General features: G+C 34.4%; 3 protein-coding genes across 4 annotated transcripts; all 3 read right to left on the reverse strand.

Annotated features, from left to right (window-relative positions):
• Positions 1 to 951: 951 nt before the first annotated feature.
• LOC127443993 (uncharacterized) lies at positions 952 to 9156 on the reverse strand. 2 transcript variants are annotated; one of them, XM_051703114.1, is made up of 12 exons: positions 9019 to 9156; positions 8776 to 8902; positions 8587 to 8669; positions 6213 to 6260; positions 5813 to 5887; positions 5659 to 5712; positions 5428 to 5496; positions 5168 to 5197; positions 2119 to 2169; positions 1869 to 1952; positions 1549 to 1578; positions 952 to 1409 (listed from the first exon to the last, which is right to left on the reverse strand). In XM_051703114.1, exons 3-11 carry the CDS (start codon positions 8638 to 8640, stop codon positions 1555 to 1557), a joined length of 489 nt encoding a protein of 162 aa, XP_051559074.1. In that variant the 5' UTR covers positions 8641 to 8669; positions 8776 to 8902; positions 9019 to 9156; the 3' UTR covers positions 952 to 1409; positions 1549 to 1554. The 2 variants fall into 2 exon arrangements, with proteins under 2 accessions (XP_051559074.1, XP_051559075.1); XM_051703115.1 differs by having other exon boundaries at positions 8587 to 8663; positions 8776 to 9156.
• A 133-nt stretch (positions 9157 to 9289) lies between these two features.
• On the reverse strand, positions 9290 to 12789 carry scpp7 (secretory calcium-binding phosphoprotein 7). The gene is made up of 9 exons (XM_051703116.1): positions 12703 to 12789; positions 12267 to 12335; positions 12106 to 12153; positions 10696 to 10746; positions 10551 to 10586; positions 10378 to 10446; positions 10155 to 10241; positions 10018 to 10067; positions 9290 to 9505 (listed from the first exon to the last, which is right to left on the reverse strand). The coding sequence occupies exons 2-8, from the start codon at positions 12318 to 12320 to the stop codon at positions 10023 to 10025; spliced, it is 390 nt and encodes a 129-aa protein (XP_051559076.1). The 5' UTR covers positions 12321 to 12335; positions 12703 to 12789; the 3' UTR covers positions 9290 to 9505; positions 10018 to 10022.
• A 3124-nt stretch (positions 12790 to 15913) lies between these two features.
• Positions 15914 to 20109, reverse strand: ambn (ameloblastin). The gene is made up of 5 exons (XM_051703619.1): positions 19924 to 20109; positions 17396 to 17563; positions 17264 to 17305; positions 17123 to 17161; positions 15914 to 16916 (listed from the first exon to the last, which is right to left on the reverse strand). The coding sequence occupies exons 1-5, from the start codon at positions 20107 to 20109 to the stop codon at positions 16374 to 16376; spliced, it is 978 nt and encodes a 325-aa protein (XP_051559579.1). The 3' UTR covers positions 15914 to 16373.
• Between the last annotated feature and the right edge of the window lie 341 nt (positions 20110 to 20450).

Genomic DNA, 20450 nt, shown 5'->3' on the forward strand with positions numbered 1-20450 from the left:
AAAGCAGTGAAGGGAAAGTAATATAAGTGTCAGTTATATAAAGGTGATGACGAGATCAGAGTGGAAGCAGCAGTGATGACAGGATGAAGCGAGAGAGCAGAGATGAGAGAAAGTGAAAAGAGTGATAAGACAAGAAAAACATAAGAGCCCTATAACAAAAAATGGAACTGTGCTGTTACCTGTGTAATGCCATGGTATTGAACGATTGATCGTGTTCATATTTCATGATAATGTTATGGTACTCCAAGATACTTTAAAAAAATACCATGCTTTACTATGACACATGTCAAAAACATGGGGTTATCTCAGACCATGTCTGAAAATAAATTAATAAACAAGTGTAATACCATGGTGCTTTTTGTGAGAAATATAACAGAATAGGCTATTATTTTTGATAAAGGAAAAAAAAATATGTACAGTATGCATATACAAGAAAATGGTTAAATACTCAAATAGCGAAGAAATTAATTATTAAGTATTTATAATTACTACTTATTAAAAAATCATGAAAAAAAATCAGTGCCCTTTTTTATCCTTCCGCCCCTGTCCCTAGTAAGGTCTGTGCACGTCACTGATCCAGTATTTAGTCTGTCATTATCTGTGAAGGTGCGTATTGAATTTTATGTACTTAAGTATTTATACACTCAGGGTTCGAGGGATACTTTTAAAAATGTATTCCACTACAGATTACAGAATACATGCTATAAAATTTTATTTGTAACATATTCCGTTAGATTACTCAAGGTCAGTAATGTAATCTAAATACTTTAGATTACTTCTTCAGCACTTCATTTCATTTGTTTTGACTATAAAAAATCTGCCACTATAGTAAGACAAAATTCACATGTTAAAAATGCATTCTCTGAAAACCTAAATATGCAGTGTCGCTTCTAAAAAAAAGCCTTGAGACAACAGCAGAAGACCCTGATGGGCAATTTATTAGGACCATAGTGTTCCATATAAAGTGCGAAGTGAGTGTATATAGATATATAAATAACAGTTTTTGTCATCTGTTATGTCATAACAACTCCCATGAGGATAGATAAAAGAAATAGATAAGAAAATATATTATTATTATTATTTTAATATTATTTATTTATTTGTTTTTTAATCAACTTCATAACTGAAACACAACTTACACTAGACCTATATGAGAAATTTTGCTTTGATATTGAATAATGTCTTTTTCACATCAGGATAAGACCAAAACAGCATGTTGTTATCTGTACTTTGCAACAATATAAGTTTAAAAAGGTTCTTTATAAGGTAGTTAATCTTTTTAAATATTTTATGTTAAAGAAAAAATCTGCTTATTTGTATTATTTCTCCAGCAAAAGTATGTACTAATTCTAATTAGTATCAGTCACTCTCTTGTGGTTTGATGTTTCTTTCCCTTTTTCAAGGTGTCCCTGTGGGCAAAATAAATCATATGTTAAACAAGAATAAAAAAGTGATGTCAAGCAATGTTGAAACATCATTAAAACAGTTTTCTTGCTGTTTGAAATGAGAATTAATTAATAATATTGAGGTACACCAGGAATATCTCACCAGTCTTCATGGCTGCTGAGCCTGAGACACCTGAAAGAGTACAAACATTGTTCGTGAATTCTAGCTATTCAAATAGTGGCATTGCGTGTAGATAATTAACAAGTGCGTGGCACCCAGAATATGCTGTTTCTGCAAAACATCTGCTGACAAATAAGATTTACAGGTCCTCATTTTGGTTAAATATATCCTGGCAAATTATTGCACTGGAGGAGTAATTATGTTGTCAAATCTGAGCTTTACTGTTCGGTTGTGTTTTTAGTTTCTCACACATGTGCATAAAAAAGATACATGTATTTAAAAGCTTTTAAACACATACACACCTGTCCTGTCTGAGCCTGTTGCTCCTGTTGGGTTTGCTGCTGTGGATCTTGGGGTTGAGGAGGAGCATCCTGAAACGGGGGCATCTGTCAGTGTAAAAAGTGCAATAAAAGACCTCAGTTTTCTTACAATGTTAAAAGCAAATTCCCCAAAGTACCCTTTATAGTCAAGCCATTTACCATGATGAAGTTACTGTGTAATTATGAAGCCAGAAATGTTACTTTATCTTGTATCAAAGAATAATTGTCTCACCATGGGTGGCTGTTGAGGTGCTGTCTGTGGTATATACTCAAAGGGGAAGATCTATACATTTGGAAACATAGAATATTATAATATTTTCATGTATTTAAAGTAAAGTTTAAATTTCAAATTCAAGAACACACATTTGGGAAGTTGTGGTATCTGAGGAATATTTGGAAAGTCCTGAAATTGAAGGGATAGTTCACACAAAAACTGCAATTTTGTCATCATTTACTCACCCTCATGTTGTTCCAAACCCAAAATGATTTCATTCTTTCATGGAACACAAAAGGAGACGTTTAGCAGATTAGCTGAGCTGCTTTCTTCCAAGGACCAAATAGGACAAAAGGCACCATAAAAGCAGTATAAATGTAGTCTGTATGACTTCTGCACTATATTCCAAGTCTTCTGAAGACATTCAATAGCTTTGTGTGAGGAACAGACTTAAATTAGAAAAGAAAATTCACTGAAAATCTTGCCTTGGTGACAGTGGTGGAAAGAGTACTTTTTTATTATTTTATTTTTTAAGTACAAGTAGAAGTAAAAATAAATATTATGACTCAAATAAGAGTAAATAAGTAGTTTGCCGAAAAACAACTCAAGTAATTACGTTACAAGTTACTTTATGAAAATTATATTATATATAGTATATACGCTTCCATTTTTAGAACACAAAGACATTTTTGTTCTTGAAAGAAACTAATGCTTCCTTTCAACAGGGATGCATTAAATTGATCAAAAATATTGTCAAAATCATTAATTGCCAATATTATTAGTTTTAAATTATTTTTTAAGTGATATTTATTCCATTTTTTCCTTACCCGTGATGGCAAACATATACTGTGTCACCTATTCCTTACAAAAGCATTCTAAAGTGCTAATTTGGTACTCAAGAACATTTTCTTATTATTAGAACAATTGAAAATGGTTGTGCTACCATGCGGAAATCATAATACAGTAGGTTTTTTCCCCCATTTGCTGAGGTATTGAGTTCTTACAAGTTGCTTTACACTTGCAAGTCAAATCTTGGTTAGGAAAAAATAGGCAAAAGTAACACATTTCTCCTGAAATTCTATTTTCTCCTAAAGTCTTTTGTTTTTGAGAGATGAAGGCTATTCCATGCATTACTGTTTTGAAAAAAGAATCTCTAACCTGGATAGAGAGGGAAGTGGGTGGCCAGATGCACAACAAAAAGACAAGTAAATCACAGTCTCTAGTTTGAGAAACAGACTCCTCACAGGTCCTAAACTAGCAGATTCTAAATGCCAACGACCTGCATTGCTGCAAAAGGATTCTTGGACAAACAGAAATTTTTAAGAATACAACATTTATTTAAAAAGAAATAGCAATTTGTAACATTCTAAATGTCTCTAATTTATCTCTAAACTACATAATGTGCATTGTGACTGAAACACATTCCTATTTCAGGTATATGTATGTCAAGTTATCATACTGTACAAAACAAATATAATGCAATATCATAGAGGAAATGTATCCTCTGTGATATTGCAGCAATTATCCAGATATGGGATGAGATTATTAAGCAAACTGTTATCAACTTCTACATGTCAACTGAATAAAATAAGGCAAAAATAAAAATTTCACACAATGTTTAGTGAGAGGTACGATTGATTCAAACACTAAAGGTGGCTGTTCTGTATATGTATTATTGTATTACAGTTGTAATAATAAAGTCTTAATTAAAATGATGGTTATTTAACATATTGAGATATTATTATTAAGTAAATTGTAGCATTTGGTTACATTATGTTTTGTGATTTCTCATACCTTCTTTATATAACATCCATCCCTTGTGCACTTTTGGCCTCTAGCAGGTGAAACAGGGAAGGTAAGTACAGTACAGCACCATGAGCGAGAGTGTTACCCGCTAGGACAGTTTATTTTGAACAAGAGGGGCGAACAGTTTCAGAATTTAATGCAGGAGTACAATACCGAACTGATGCGGATTGATAGAAGCAGATAGCCCGTCTGTGTGCACGATGGTGCGAGGAACCAGACGGCGGGAAAACAATAGAATTCAGTGAAATGTCAAAAGAAGATCGCAATTTATGTAATTATAACTATATCAGATATTATTAATAAAACACGGGAACTTATTGCGATGGCATTTTTTGCCCCCATATTTTGAATGTCAGGATATTTTTGTAAATTTCGGTGGCATTTGTGCTCCGAGTCCCCGTTAATTTCCAACACTATTGGCATTGTATCTTTCTAAGGTATTTAAAAAGTTTGTTTTAGACATATAGTAGCAAGTAAACAAGATATCCCCACATATATGTAAAACTACATTGTGTTAATGTTTGACACAGTTAAAACATCGCCTATCTTAAAAACAAGTGAAGTTTGATCAGTGGTTAAATGTGTTCAGATGGTTCCCTTGTACCTGAATGAACAGCTCCTTTCCAGAATAAAATGAAATATGCAGAAAATCACAGTATTACAGTTCTTGTATAGTGACAGGGCAGAAAGTATTGGAGAAGCTAGAGAAGAGAGGACACCAGTTTATGCAAGCTGCTGTGCTCAGGACTGTGCCCTGTGGGCTTCCGTCGTGCCGCGCACAGTGCGTTGTAGTTTATAAACAGATTTAGCGCTTATAAGTTTCTTCTTCCCAAAAATTCTGAAATATAATTTTTTTGTACTTTGTAATTGTAGTGAAAAATAATTGTAGCGAAGTTGAATACTTCATTTTTAATCAACTCAAGGAAAAGTAAAATTAGTATTATTTATTTATACTTTAAAAAAGTTGAAAAATGTGAAAACATTTACTCAAGTACTGTAATGGGAGTAGTTGTAATTCGTTACTTTCCACCTCTGCTTGGTGGTCACCATTCACTTACATTGTATGGTAAAAGAGCGGCTTAGACAGTCTGCCATAAAAAAAGAGTGTGTTCCACAGAAGAAAGTCTTCGAAAAACAGTAGGGTGTGTAAATACTTAGCAAATTTTCATGTTTGAATGAACTATTCCTTTAAAGTAACAATTTGTACTCTTAGAATAAAACAAGTATCAGCTACTTGATGAGAAAAGAATCATTACTGTACCTGGTGCTGAGAGAAGTCATAGGGGTAAAACTTAAATGAGGACAAAGAAAAACAAAACCACCTTTTACTGAATTTTAATTTCAGAGGGGACGAGCTATGCTGTTTATTTCTGTAATCATTTCTAATCAGGCATTACCAGAAACTATTAAAAAAGCAAACACCAAAACTATGTAGGATTATTTTTAAACAGCATACACTTAAACATCTCTTGTGAAGTCAGAGCTAGTTCTAAAACTTTGCCTCTCTGTATATGCACTCACAATTTCCACACTTTTTCGGCCCGGGGCTTTCGGGAGAGAGTACTTAATGAAAGCTTGTGTAGGGAATGTCTGAAAACAGAGAGAGATACTCTTGTCAAGCCACAGTGTATAGGGTAATAATCATGTTCTAGGTCTTTTGGTGTCCAAACTAATTGATATAAATTGTTTAAACTCATCTATGTATTCCTGAAATGTGTTAGGAAAGGTTTGTGTATTGCAAAACTGACTCACCGGTGTGCCAGCTGGTCCCCCTGCTGGTTTATTTGGGAATCTCTGAGGGAAAATCTGACAAAAAAGAATACTTTACGTGGATATACACCAAAACTTAATAAGGATGTGAAGGATTATATTTAAGGTATTTACAAACAGCAAAAATAGCTCGTACAATTTCCATGCTGACTGGAGCATTCAGACCAGGATGTGGCTGAGCTGGCATGCCAGGGAAGACACCATTAGTCCCCTTCAAATCACATGAAAAGAGTTATAGTTAATTTTACTGGGTGCCTCAAAAAAGAACATGTTTAGTTATAATGACAAAGTTCAAAACTGTTCTGTAGCAACCTCAGGATTTGCTATTTGAATTGATAGTCAGTTAAACCTATATTTCATACAAACATATGTCACTGAGAAGCATGTCATCATAGAGTGTAATATATTACAGAGCTATATTTATCATAAGTCTGGGCGCAGTGTGTTGATTATGGTTAAAGCAAGAGATTCTGGGGAATGTTATGCAGTTTAGGGATATAGAATAGACTAGAATGTTCGTGTGCGGTTTGCCCCACCTGCCCTGGGCCGCCATAATGAGGGAGATAATTGAGAAATGGTGAAAGCTGGAGAGAGATTTCAACACACACACACACACACACAAACACACACACGCACACATCAGTTTCAGCAACAGGGAAATCCAGGCACATAAAACATTTTTTAGGGCATTTTTTCTTTTTTCTTTTTTTTTTTTTTTTTGTAGCTTGTTTGATTTGTGCTGAAACAAGAAATAAAATTGTTACAATGTTGCATTTTCTCCTCAGTTGGTTCGATTTTTCACAAGGTAACATTTCAAAACAAACCAAAATTGTGTTAATAAAAGTCACATTTCTTCTACAAAGTTTTCTTTCTTGTTTTCTATCTTCCAGAAAGTTGCTACCTTTGTCTGTTCTGCCACTATACAACAAAAATAAGTGCTCATACAAAAATTACCTAAGGAATGATTAAATAACACCTTTATTAAACATGAAATTATATCTAATATAGTCACCTATAAAGTTTCAATTTTGTAAGGAAGGTTAAATCCTCGTTTTTTAATTAATTACACTGATGCCCTGTGCTACAGAGTTCTTTTTTAAAGATCCACTAGGTATGCTAATATATAGTTATTATAGGAATATTGGTTGGTTCGATTTTCTGTTGGGTCGGATTGCATTCTCACCACAAGTGAACCACTCCAGAGTTTGTTTACAATCGGACGTAGACAACCTCGGCCAGGTGGTCTCGGACCGATTGTTTTGATGAGGATCTGGGAGCGATTGCCGTGTTCATATATACCAAAATGGACCCAAATGCACCAGGTTCTGAAATGCTCCAGACGAGCCAGGTGTGAAAACACCCTTAATAACTACAGAGATATGTTTACACAAGGGTTTAATGTTTAAGGAATAGTTCACTCCAAAAAGGAAAATTCAGTCATAATTTACTCACCCTCATGTTATTCCAAACCTGTATGACTTACTTTCTTATGTGTAACACAGATGTTTGGTTTGTCTCTTCAATAAAATGGCAACGGATAATTCCTTACTTTAAAGCTTGAAAAAGACCCAAAAGTCTTAAAAGCCTTCTCAAAAGTATCTTAAAAGGATCTTCTCTCTTTAACCCTGTGCGCCCCACGTACACATGCGTGGACATTGTATTTTGGGTTTACTATACGCAGTGCATAATTTAAATTAATTTAAACTGACTGATCTCAATTCAGGTGACTCTGGGCTGTCAGTAAACGGTTAAACACATGAAGGAGTCATGTGACCAAACAACATCACAGTGGAGTTTGTCTTTGTGAGATATGCCAACAAAACATCATCTGGTAAGAAACCTAATAAAGTTTTTACATTTAAACCTGTTTGAGTCAAAAGATTAGAGCCTCAAGTTTCATCCAATGTGCCATTTATTAAATTTGAGTGATTTATCGTGAAACTGCTAAACACAATGTACACTAATGTGTGCTTTAGCGCATTTTTTTCTTAGAAATCCTGTATTTACTGTGCATTATCGCAATGAGAATCAGTGGGTTCATCCAAAAGCTGAATAATGTTGCTTTGTGAGGCTAATAATGAGGCTCTATATGGAATTAGGATGAAAATAAGGTGCACTTCGAACTGTTCTGAGATCAGTGTAGACAGACAGCACACTGGAAGTTAAGTCATTCACTAAATAGGGAGCAAGGGAGCATCCTATAGCTCTCTATGCAAATAAGTGTATTCAATCCTAAAATCCAACCAAAAGTTCAGTTTAAGGCTGTAGATGATGTTTGGACCACTCAACATGTTTTGCAGACATGGACAATGGTATTTAGTACATAGATTCAGATTTTTTATGTATAATTTTATTTTAACATGGTTGGCAATTATTGGATGATGCTGGCCATTACTTTGAATCAGAATTAATTATGATAATTTCTGATGTAATGTCTGTAACGTCTCAAAAACATGAATAACCAACACTCCTAGAAACATAATCTGAAGGCATGTGATAAACAAGTCATTTTTGACAGAAAAATCTTGACATCCATTGCGCGCTCATTGGTGCATGTGAGAAGCTGTTCACGATGATATGCTTATGAACGTGCAATGAAGGTAAAAAAAATTTTTTGCTGAAAAATTGCATTTTTTGGTTTGTTTCTCAACAAAACCTATTATATGCCTTAATAGGTTTTGACTTAAGCTTAGAATATGATGCATGATTCGCATGGACTACTTTTATGACACTTCTGGATCCTTTTTAAGCTTTAAAGTAAGGCACTATCCACTGCCATTGTGTTAAGAAGACAGGCTGTGATATTCATTTAAAAAAATCCTTTTGTATTCTGCATAAGAAAGGAAGTAATTCGGGTTTGGATGTCATTTCTGGGTGAACTATTCCTTTAAGTAAAGAGTGTGCACTTACTGGTGCTGCAGACACTGCACCAGCCAGAAGAAGGCAAAGAATCGACGTCCACATGATTATGGAATCAGCGATGTGAGCTAAGACTGACAAAATGGATGAATGTCAAAATTATTTCCTCTATTTCCTTTCTGTTTTATTTCTGAAACAGAACTAGTTTGTACTTGCAAAGCAGGAAAATGACTTTCTTACCTTGACTTCGGGTAGAGTCGGTAGCTCTGGGTTATGAATTGGATTGGTATAAGAGCAAGTTCATGCTTTTATTTGGTCCCAGGATTAGCAGTTAGCCAATCCCTCTAAGGCTAGATTTTATTATGACCTCACAGATGGAGAAAGATGGTTATTGAGAAAATGACCTGTAGTCAGACATTGTCTGTCTCACAGGTATTATTATAATGATGACAGCTGGGGAAACTGCTGATATCAGTAACCTACTGTATGTTTTGCAGCGCCACGAGTTACAAAATGTAGTCACTGTACTATTAGAAATGGGAAGTAAGTTTGTTTTAAAACAACAAGAAAGTTGTAAAAAAAAAAAAAAAACTGTATGAGGTGATTTAGACAGGCTCTGAAGATGGCTTAATGGGGTGACATTTAATTGAATCAGCCAAACTAGGAATTGTTTAAGAATTTATGTTCATTAACAGCATAAAGATTGTTTAACAAAATAATTTAAGAAAGAAATAATACACAATGACACAAGGAATTGATTGTTCTGTTTATTATAAATCAACCTTAAAAACATGTTTGCAATAAAGCTTATGAATTCTGTTTGTCTCTCATGCATCAAGCCACTGAAACAGCACCATGTGATTCATAATCACTGTTTTAAATGGAGAAAAGAATTTAAGCAGCAAGTTTCCTAAACACTACAAGCAGCTTCATTGTCTGTCAGGCAGGGGTGGTCAGCTTATCCATTTATCTATGAGATAAGAGAAAATTTCAAGACATTTTAAATGTCAAAAGTATGTTTCATTATCTTTAGAAAAGGTTTTGATTCAGTAATTTATGTTTTATATAATAATAGTTTCGTAATAATAATAATTGTTATCATTGTGTATTATTACAGTATTATTATGCATCTATTATAAATATTGGACAACAACAATAAATGAATGAATGAATGAACGTTACATTTATATAGCACTTTTCTGACATTACACTCAAAGTGCTCAAAGTGCACACAAGGAATAAACTCAAAATCATAGTGGGGAAAAAACCCTAAAAAGACAGATTTCAATACATTGCTGAAAACTGCACCATATCGAATCATATTATGCCCGTATTAAGTATTTTTCTCATTTTATATAGCAGATACTGTTAAATCAAATAAACTGTATGATTACCATATTATGATGGTTATGTCAGTAAGAATTATTTGGATGATACTGTAATTAATTATAATTATTTAAAGTTATGGCAAGCATAACAAACCTGATTTAGTCATCTTGTTCATCATCATCATCATCCTTTGGAACAGCAGCCTGAAACAATACAACAACTTATATATAGCCTTATATTATATTTGTATTGTGATGTATATTATCACAAATTTTCAGTATAGACTTTACCGGGGCAGCAGGTAAAGCGGGAGCCACTGGGACAGCTGGAGCAGCAGGGGCAGCTGGGACAGCTTGGTTAAAGTCAAAGGGATATAGCTGGAGAACAGAGGAAGAAAAAAAATTATTATTACAGAGAAAAGAAGGCATTTTTGGACACTCTGATTTTATGTAACAGTAGTTCCACATTTAATTTAGTTTATATTTCATGTTCAAAAAGTTGACACAAACTTACAACTTCAATACTTTCTCTGCCTGGGGGCTGGGGAATCTCATGTTTAATGAAGCCACGGACGGGTTGAGCCTACAGGGAATTAAATACATATTGAGTAAGGACTGAATACATGTTAAACTAACACATGGTAGTGTGTGTCCTATGAAAAGACATTAAAATTATTTGAAACTTACGGGAGCTCCAGCTGCAGCCTGTTGAGCTGCCAAAAGCTGGAAAAAGGAGATTGAGAAAGTTTGAAAGAAAGGAAAATATATTTAATCTATGTAAGAGTATTTTAAAGTTGTGTTAAAAGTGCATAATGTGTCACATTACACTTACAATCTCCACTTCAGAGTGCTGTCTAGCTGCAGCAGGTGCGGCAGGGAGAGCCTTCAGATCATCACACATACACACACATCTTAAACAATACATTCTTCTAACACATACTTAAAGAGGACCTATTATTCAAAATTTACTTTTACATGGTGTTTGAACATAAATGTGAGTCGGCAGTGTGTGTACACAACCACCTTACAATGTTAAAAGTCCACCCACTCCTCTTTCTTATATTTCTATTAATCTAAAATTGTGTCTCAAAGCGATTGGTTTTCATTTCTGCTCTAACGTGACGTAGAGCGGGCCTCGCCCACGACTGGTGACGGACTCCACCCTATTATCATAGATCCTCCCCTGAGTGATCTACACACAGTCCGCCATTTTTTTCCGCGCTGGAGCAGCTAAGGTGAGACGAATAATGTCTCAGCTTCGAAAGCGTCATAAGTGTTCTGCTGTTGGCTGTAAAAGTGAACATAAAAGTCTTCATGTACTCCCGGCATCAGAGCCACTGAAGACGCAGTGGACAAGTTTTGTTTTTGAAGCAAATGTGCCCCAAAACATATCAAAATTCATGTTCCAGCTTTCTATCCTGAAGATGTAAGTATCGCACTTTATATTTTGTGAATGTTTGCAAATTGCCTTTCTGAATGTGCTTGTTAGCTGATTCCACGGCTAATGCAGCTAAAGTTACCATTGTCTCTGATTGTATTCACGGAGACCAGAGCTATGTCATTATTTTCATGCTTACTGTCTGTATAATTCATAACCGCACCTTTATTATGCACAATACAGTAAGGTGATTGTATTTTTGAAAACTATGTACGTTTTCTGTGAACATAAGGGAGTTGTACTAAAAGTGGAATGTTTACTGCAAAGGCCAGCACATCTGCACAGACTGTAGTCTGATTTGTTGTTGCTGTAGTATCCGAAGCATGAGCTGTAAAGGCACAACCCTCTTCCGGAAAGGGGGAGGGGAGCAGAGGCTCATTTGCATTTAAAGAGACACACACGAAAACAGCGTGTTTTTGATTCCACCCAAAAAGATGCATTTACAACATGGTATAATAAATGATCCGTGGGGTATTTTGAGCTGAAACTTCACAGACACATTCTGGGGACACCTGAGGCTTATATTACATCTTGTAAAAAGGGCAATAATAGGTCTTCTTTAATATACAAATTCTTAAGCACATATCTCATATGTGTTATTCAATGAAAGTGTTTCTGTAGCATAATGCCAAAAGTGTATGTTTGATCACCAGGGTATGCATGGACTGTTTTTATTTTAATTATTATTATTATTTATTAATTCACTGTTCCTTTGTTGAATGTATTTTTTTATTTTATTTTTATCTATAGATAGATAGATAGATATCAATGTTATAATTATACATTAAATTAGATTAAACTTACCTGTGGAGCCATGCCAGGTTTATACTCTACCTCATAATACAACATTTGCTGTGGTTTAAAGGACAGGAGCATCAACAATGGTATCACATAATGCATTACATATTCTCTTGGGCATTGTTTTTATGTGACATAAATTAGTAATTATCAAATCAATTCTGTACCGGGGCGCAGTAGGCCGCTCCAATGAAAAATGCCAGCAAAATGAGGGATCTCATGTTGAATGATAGTGTCTGAAATGAAATTTGAAGTACAACACACTCTGTAAAACACACATTTCCCCTTTATGTAAATCTCCATATAACCTTCTATGTCCTCTATGTAACCTCTAAAGTGCAGATGTATTCAATCCATGGAGATATGCTTTCCACCAGAGTTTAGTTCCAGCTCTAATTAAACACACCTGAACCCCTGAAGGTCTTTAGGTTTACTTGAGATTCCAGGCAGGTGTGTTAGCAGAAATGAAACTACACTTTGAAGGAAAGGAGATCTGCAAGAGCATTATTGAGTACCACAGTTCTACAGCTTTCTACACACACAAAACACATACCATATAGATAGTTATTGATGTATCCATTTGTTAAATTAATTTGACCTTACCTTCGTTTAAGACTCTTGAGTGTGATCAGGATCGTTGAGGAGGACTGTGAGATGCTGCTGCGAAGATCTACTTCTTATATTCTCTTTGCAAACAAAAAGGCCATCACATCAGCATCTGATTGGCTTTGGTGACCAGCCAAGTTCTGTTTTAAAAGGCAAAAATGTGCTTTCAAAGCAAGAATATATCTTTGCTTATCTCAAAGAAAAATGTAAGCTGTGATTGTAATTACAGTATATTCCATTTGACGTGATTTATTAGAGGTATTTGACAGTACAGTACAAATTAATTAAATGTAATCATTATATAAAATTTATGGCACAGGTGATGAAATCATAATCATTCTATAGCTGACAGTACTGTTCACACTTGTTCACAGTGCATGAACTTAAAGTTTTTTTTTTGTTTGTTTGTTTTTTTGTCTGACTAAGGTCTTTGCAAAAAAAAAAAAAAAGTTGGCCTATTCATAAATAATATTGTATATATAATAAATATCAGAATTAAAAACATTTTTAAAAAAGTGGCACTGTTGCACTATATATACAGTATATATATATTTTATATACACACTGAGCACTATTAGAAACAGATGTACACCTACTTATTCATGCTATTATCAGCCAATCGTGTGGCAGCAGTGCAATGCATAAAATCATGCAGATACTGGTCAGGAGCTTCAGTTAATGTTCACATCAACCATCAGAATGAGGAAAAAATGTAATCTCGGTGATTTCGACCGTGGCATGATTGTTGGTGCCAGAAAGGCTGGTTTGAGTATTTCTGTAAGTGCTTATCTCCTGGGATTTTTACACACAACAGTCTCTAGAGTTTACTCAGAATGGTGGCAAAAAAAAAAAAAAAAAAACATTCCAGTGAGTGGCTGTTCTGCGGACAGAAATGCCTTGTTTATTAAAGAGGTCAACGGAGAATGGCCAGACTGATTCGAGCTGACAGAAAGGCTACGGTAACTCAGATAAACACTCTGGGCCTCATAAAAGCATTTGTAAACCTAAGCAGATCGTAGAATCCAACTGATTCATCTTAGCTTTGCAGACCGTTTCCCAAAAGTATCGTAACTTAAGTAGTACTTGAAAATGCTCGCATCGTAAGCACATAGACTTATGCAGACACCTGCAAGACAATCGCGAAATTACTCTTCATACAATATAAATACCAATAGCTACACTTTATGCTGAGAATTAAATATCAGGATATATGTGTTTTATTTATTTAAATATTAGCAGACAAGTCTAATAATAATAATAATAATAATAATAATAATAATAATAATTAAATGCATAAAATAGATAGTCAAAATGGATTAATAGATAAATTAGAAAACAAATAAAGTTATTTGTGTGGACTAGTTGGATAAGTTGGTAACAATAAAATGGTGGCATGTTTGATGCAGACAACTGTATATATTAATAATAGAGAGAAGAAAAAAATCATTAACTTGCTGTATATATGTTGTATATATATATATATATTGTATATATTTGCTCATCATCCTACATTTACATTTATTCATTTGGCAGACGCTTATCCTGGTCTCTTCTTCCTTTCTGACACCCAAAAGCTCTCGCCAGCACTACAAGTTGTGTAAATCCGCACATGCACCTTATCACTTTTGGGAGTAAAGAGCTGACTTCCACTTTATTTGTGAATGTCCCTAAAGCGCATCTTCTTAACATGTCCTTATGTTGCGATAACATGTAATATTCAATGAATGCTTTAGTTAGCAGGATCATACACAGGGCCTCCACCAAGGACTAAAAACAGTTCAAGGAACGAAAACGAAAAACGAACGAAATTTTTTGCATAATGTAACCGAAAACCAGAACAAAGTGATTTTCAATTGTTCTGAAGTGAAACCATTATTTTTAAATGCTGGTAACCAGTTATAACCAGTTAATTTTGTTCCAATAATTTTTTCATGAAATTAAAGGCCCAAAGGGTTTATCACAGTATATTTTTGGAAATATACCACTTAATGTTGCCCAAAAAAAAATTAAACGTGCTTTGAACCTGAAGGAAACTTCTGCATCACACATTTCTTTGCCTAATTGCCTGTTGTGGATGTCGCATTCTGTGAATGAAAACCTTTTTAACAACTATGTATAATTATCACATATACTGTACATTTCACAGTTGTATCCAAGTCTTCACTGAATTATTGTTAGATATGATGAATTAATACAGATCTGATGCTGCCGGGTTTTGTCTCAGAAGCAGATCTGTAAATAAAATTAAACTTAACTGTTAATTAACTTGTTATGATTTCTATGCTGATAAACACAATGTTCGTAAAATTGCTCGTAGAAAATGCTCTTAACCGCTAAGATCAATCGTTTTTGGGAAACACAGCCCTGTACAATTGTATTGAGCAGAATAGCATCTCAGAATGCACAACACATTGAACCATGAGGCAGATGGGCTACAACAGCAGAAGACCACATCGGGTTCCACTTCTGTCAGCCAAGAACAGAAAGCTTAGGCTGCAGTGGGCCTAGCATCTGTGTACCTCTGCAGAAATCCAGATTCATCAGACCAGGCTATGTTTTTCCGGTCTTTAACTGTCCCATTTTGGTGAGCCTGTACCCACTGCTTTTTTTGTTTTTGTTTTTACTTTTAATTTTTTTAACATTTTGTATTTTTGGACAGCCTACATGCATTGTTGCCTCCATTCAATAGTTCCTGTATTATGCATTCAAGAACTATTATCACTATCACTCAACTGTTCCTTGGCCTCTAATTCTGAATCTCTTACATTCCATAATAACTTTGTTTATTTAATATTGATTCCCTAATCTCCATCTCTATATGTCCATTCTAAGGTGATTTACAATTGCCTTACTGGCCATTAGAATGCAATATACTGCATTGGTTATTATGTGTTCTAATATATCTTTTTCATTCTTTTTCAAATTGTTGTTTCTATGGCTTAAGAGCAGCTGCTTCTATCAGTGCACATTTTTCCACTACTATTAACACCACTGTCACTTGATGACAGGTACATGCAACACAGGAGCCTCTGGCTGTAATTACTTTATATTTAATTACAAGTCAGGAAAAGATGATAAAGCCCACACACATAGTTCACTCACAGCACACAAGACAGAAATATTGTTTAAATGAATCTGATATTTGAATCGTTTAACACAGAGTAGTCCACATGAAATCAGGTCTTTCTGTGTAAAAAAAGAGATAAAGAAATAACAAGCAACAAACAAACAAAACAAAAATATTATAAAAATTTTAGGTTAAAATGTATATGATTGTGTAAGGAAATTGTATATCTTAGGTCTTCAAACTGGTCTCTTTTACATTTTTAAGATTAATTTATTTTTGACTTCTTCCTTTTTCATTTTAAAAACTACACATATTTCATGCAGTCACTTAATTAGATTGAGGTCATGAAGACTGCACGCATGATAAAAGTAACAATTATAAAATGCAATAATAAGCTAAATGCAGTTTAAAATAGTTTATATGGAATAGCATATCACACCACAGAACATATAAACTTCCCAACAGTATTTCATGTTAAGTACCCAAATGCCATTATAGATATATATAAAAAAAAAAAAATTCCATAAACCAACAGCACATTATCATGATACAAAATGCAAAGTAGTGTAAATGTTGCAATGTAAACATTAAAGATTTTGTCTTACGGAAGAACATCAGTGTTGGCATCAATAGTATCGGAAAGTATTGGTGGGGTCTCGGGAACAAAAGCCTCTTTGTACTCGGGTGTTGGGAATAAAGAGGGAACTGGATTAGGATCACTGTGATGGGGATCTGGCTGGGCAGTGGGCAAGACTGGCTTGTGCACTGATATGGACGTTACATGACTAGAAACCAAATCTCCATTGTTGGGTAAGGGGTTTTCAGCAGACTGGCCTTGATCACATGGTGTTCGATCACGGTCCTGCGGACTAGTGATCTCACTAGTCATCATTCCATTATTTGGGTGGGATCCACCTGTTGCGGGTACTGCATCCACACTGGCAGGCAAAGCAACAACACTGGGTGGCTGGACCTCAGGAGTGGCCGGGTAGGCCATTCCAGTGGCGTGGAAGGTATTGGTGTGGAAGGTATTGGCTGGTTGTAATGAGCTAACAGGTACAACAGGTTGTGGTGCAGCAAAAGGAAAAACATTGCCTCTCAGCACAGGCATGTGCATACCAACACGACCCATGTGCCCCACATGCTGTGTGTGACAGAAAGAGAGATTTTAACAAAGATATAACAACAGCAATAAAAGCTGTCCTCATTTAACATCAAAAAGATTTTACAATCAGCTTTTCAAAGGTACTGTGATCCAAAATCTGAAACAACATTGATAGAAAAAAATCAAAATAAAGCCATTTCACTTGTGGTCTCAAAATTTTGCAACTGTATATTAAAAGCTTTTACCTGAAGTTCCTCAGAGCTCAAACCACCATATGTTCCAGTCTAAAAAAACATACAAATTACATACACAAGGAATCACCAAAAAATGTATTTATGAAATAAATATTCTATTTATTTTATAGCACTAAAAATGGATTCATTTACCATTTGTTGTTGGATCTGTGGGATCATGTAAAAATACGGAACCTGCAGAACAGAAAAATCATGATATTTTAAGTACATTCAACAACTAATTAAAAGTTGAGTTGCTTCTGTCTAAAATGTCAGTTTTGTTACCTGTTGCTGCTGTGGCTGGTTTGGATTCAGTTGTGGGGCATTTTGTCTGTGTTGTTTGGCTTGTGCAGTTAATGGCCTTGAAGGCCGTGAAGTGAGTTGTGCTGGAACTGCATTAGCAGGATATTGCTGAGATGTTGCAGGCTGGAACACAGGCACTCTATAGGAGAACTGAGCACTTGAGAACAAACTTATAAGTTATCTTAAGCAATTGACAAGTGAAGCACAAATCAATACTATGTAGATGACCCTGGGCCAGAGGACTGAATCTATATTGTCTTTCTCTGCTTAAAATGTTGGATATTGAATTTGTTAAGTTGGCAATTTGCTGTGAGAGATTGTGTGTACAGCTCTTGCCTCTTGCTTTTCTCTGAATACGTGAGGCAATATATTATGTCTGTGATCTTTGTTTGATCATATTGGGTTCATCAGGTTTAGTCAAATAAATCAAAATGCCTCAGATGTGATTAACAGTAGAAAGACAAGACGATTTCTCACAGCCAAATATTTTGACAATAAACCAAACCTTTAAATGCAAAGGCTTGCTTGAGGGTCATATAGCTCAAGTTAATTAAGTTTGCATTTGGACCTCAAATCAGACAGAACAAGTTTTCTCTTGAGACAGTCTGTTAGCACTTCCTGCGGTGTATTTATTGCTGACTACAAACACAACCACATGCATATTTCTCCTATTATTCCCTAAATGTTGGAACTGCACTCTTACTGTTGAATTCTTTTTTGGTGGTCCAAAAATGGGATAGTAGAAAAGCTAAAAATAAATTTTGAGGGGGAAAAAGTTAATTTATTTAATCATTCAGTTTAATTAACATTTAATTAATCTCACTTTCTCAGATTGTTCTTTTTTCTTTTATTCTGTCTCCCTTTCATTTGTTGCACAATGCACAATTGATTAGTGTTAAAGCAGGGTGTCTTATTAAGAAAAGTGGTTTGTGAATTAAAAAATTCAGTAACAATTTCTTTGAAGCCCATATTTATAATGCATTGTAAAGGCATTATAAATGCATTATAATGCATTCATAATGTCTTATAATACACAGTACGATATATTATTACTTCTCATAAATAATTATAACTCAGTTATCATACATTATAATACTTAGCCTGTTCATAGTTATAGCTTAAAGGAATATTCCGGGTTCAATACAAGTTAAGCTCAATCGACAGCATTTGTGGCATATGTTGATTACCACAAAAATTTATTTTGTCTCGTCTGTCCTTTTCTTAAAAAAAAGAAAAATATAAAAAAAAAGCAAAAATCGAGGTTTCAGTGAGGCACTTACAATGGAAGTGAATGGGGTAAAAAAAACATTGGACAGTTTAAAGGCAGAAATGTTAAGCTTATAATTTTATAAAAGCACTTACATTAACTCTTATGTTAAAACTTGTGCATTATTTAAGCTGTTAAGTTGTTTAAATCGTTGTTTTTACAGTCGTTTTTGGGTTTGCTGACATTACATCGTCATGGCAACAAAGTTGTAAAATTGGCTATAATTTTACCTAGAAAAGGTTAAGTAATTTTATCACACTAAAATCATGTTAAAACGCATATGGTATATGTCTTGTGGCTATACTTTTGAAACAGTAAGTATTTTTATGTTTACTGATTGGCCCCATTCACTTCCATTGTAAGTGTCTCACTGAAACCCAGATTTTTGCTTTTTATAAAGAGGGGCAAGTCAAAATAAAATATTTTTTGGTAATCGATATTATTCTGTCGATTGAGCTTAACTTGTATCGATTCAGCAATATACCTTTAAAGAGTATAATGCATTATACGTAATATAATCAACATCCAATATTTTCCACAAAAGTTGTAATGAAATATATACTGTATATTAGGTATCGCATAAGTGCTGTCATGCAAAAGCACCATTGTGTATACAGTCATAAGGCTTTATAATATGATCATATATTAACATATAGATAGTATAAACTTGTAGCATTGCAATTCAAACTTATATAGCAGAAGTTATATAAAACTTCACAGACTACAATACATTTTGAGACATTAAGAAATGTACAATGTAATTTTTCCCAACAGGGAGTAATTTACAGTAAGTGGAACATAGGCCATAGGCCTAATCAAAATATATAATAAATCTTGTAAATGTATGAAATATCATTAGTATTTTACACATTTTTACAAGACTTGTAATGTTGTATAACCTTTTAAAATTATCTAATGGATGTTTATAAGAATACATTACTTTTGTCACTTTACTTAAAGTATTCCTAACATATTATAATACAAATAAGGTTAATACATTTTAACTTCTGCGGATACAATTTTATGTTGGTCATGTTATAATGCATTATATCCTAAGGTATGGCTAAATATAGGTAATTATTATAATGTATTATAATTCTGGTTACAATTATTTATGAAAATGTATAACATATTATAAGGTGTATCATGAGACATTACAAATGCATTATAATACATTTATAAAGCCTTTACAACACATTTGAAATAAGGGCTTGATAGAAAATGTTACCAAAAATTCTATTACCTGGGGTTGCTGTGCATAGGGCAAGTACTGAAATTGTGCAGGAAGTGGATTCAGACCAGCATTGGGGTTGGTTTGAGAAGCCCATGGATTGGCCAGAGCGGCTATCTGTGGCTGTGGACCAGTGGGCAGCCTGTGAGATTCAGTTTGGAACTGTTGAAGCACTGGTACATGTTGTGCTTGTACCATTACCTCAGAACCAGACGGTGAGGTCTGTATCATTGAGGCTCCCTGGGCAGGTATATCTCCCCTTGGCACTGATTCTATCAAATCAGAATTTGGGGGGAGCTATGGAAAGGTTGGTACAGAAGATTAATTATAAATAAATAATTTAAGTTACATAAACATTTGACAGAAAACTGCACCACAGGGTTCCAATAATTTGCAGTAGCCAATTCAACGAGAAAATTAAAGGAAATTAATGAATTACCATTATTATGAAGTTTTATGTCTACCTGCAAAATGTCTTAAGAATCAAGTTTCAACTGGATAAACAGTAGGCTAATCTAAATGACTAACTCACTGGAACG

This window comes from Myxocyprinus asiaticus, chromosome 7 (genome assembly GCF_019703515.2).
Source record: "Myxocyprinus asiaticus isolate MX2 ecotype Aquarium Trade chromosome 7, UBuf_Myxa_2, whole genome shotgun sequence".
In the NCBI taxonomy this organism is placed as follows: domain Eukaryota; kingdom Metazoa; phylum Chordata; class Actinopteri; order Cypriniformes; family Catostomidae; genus Myxocyprinus; species Myxocyprinus asiaticus.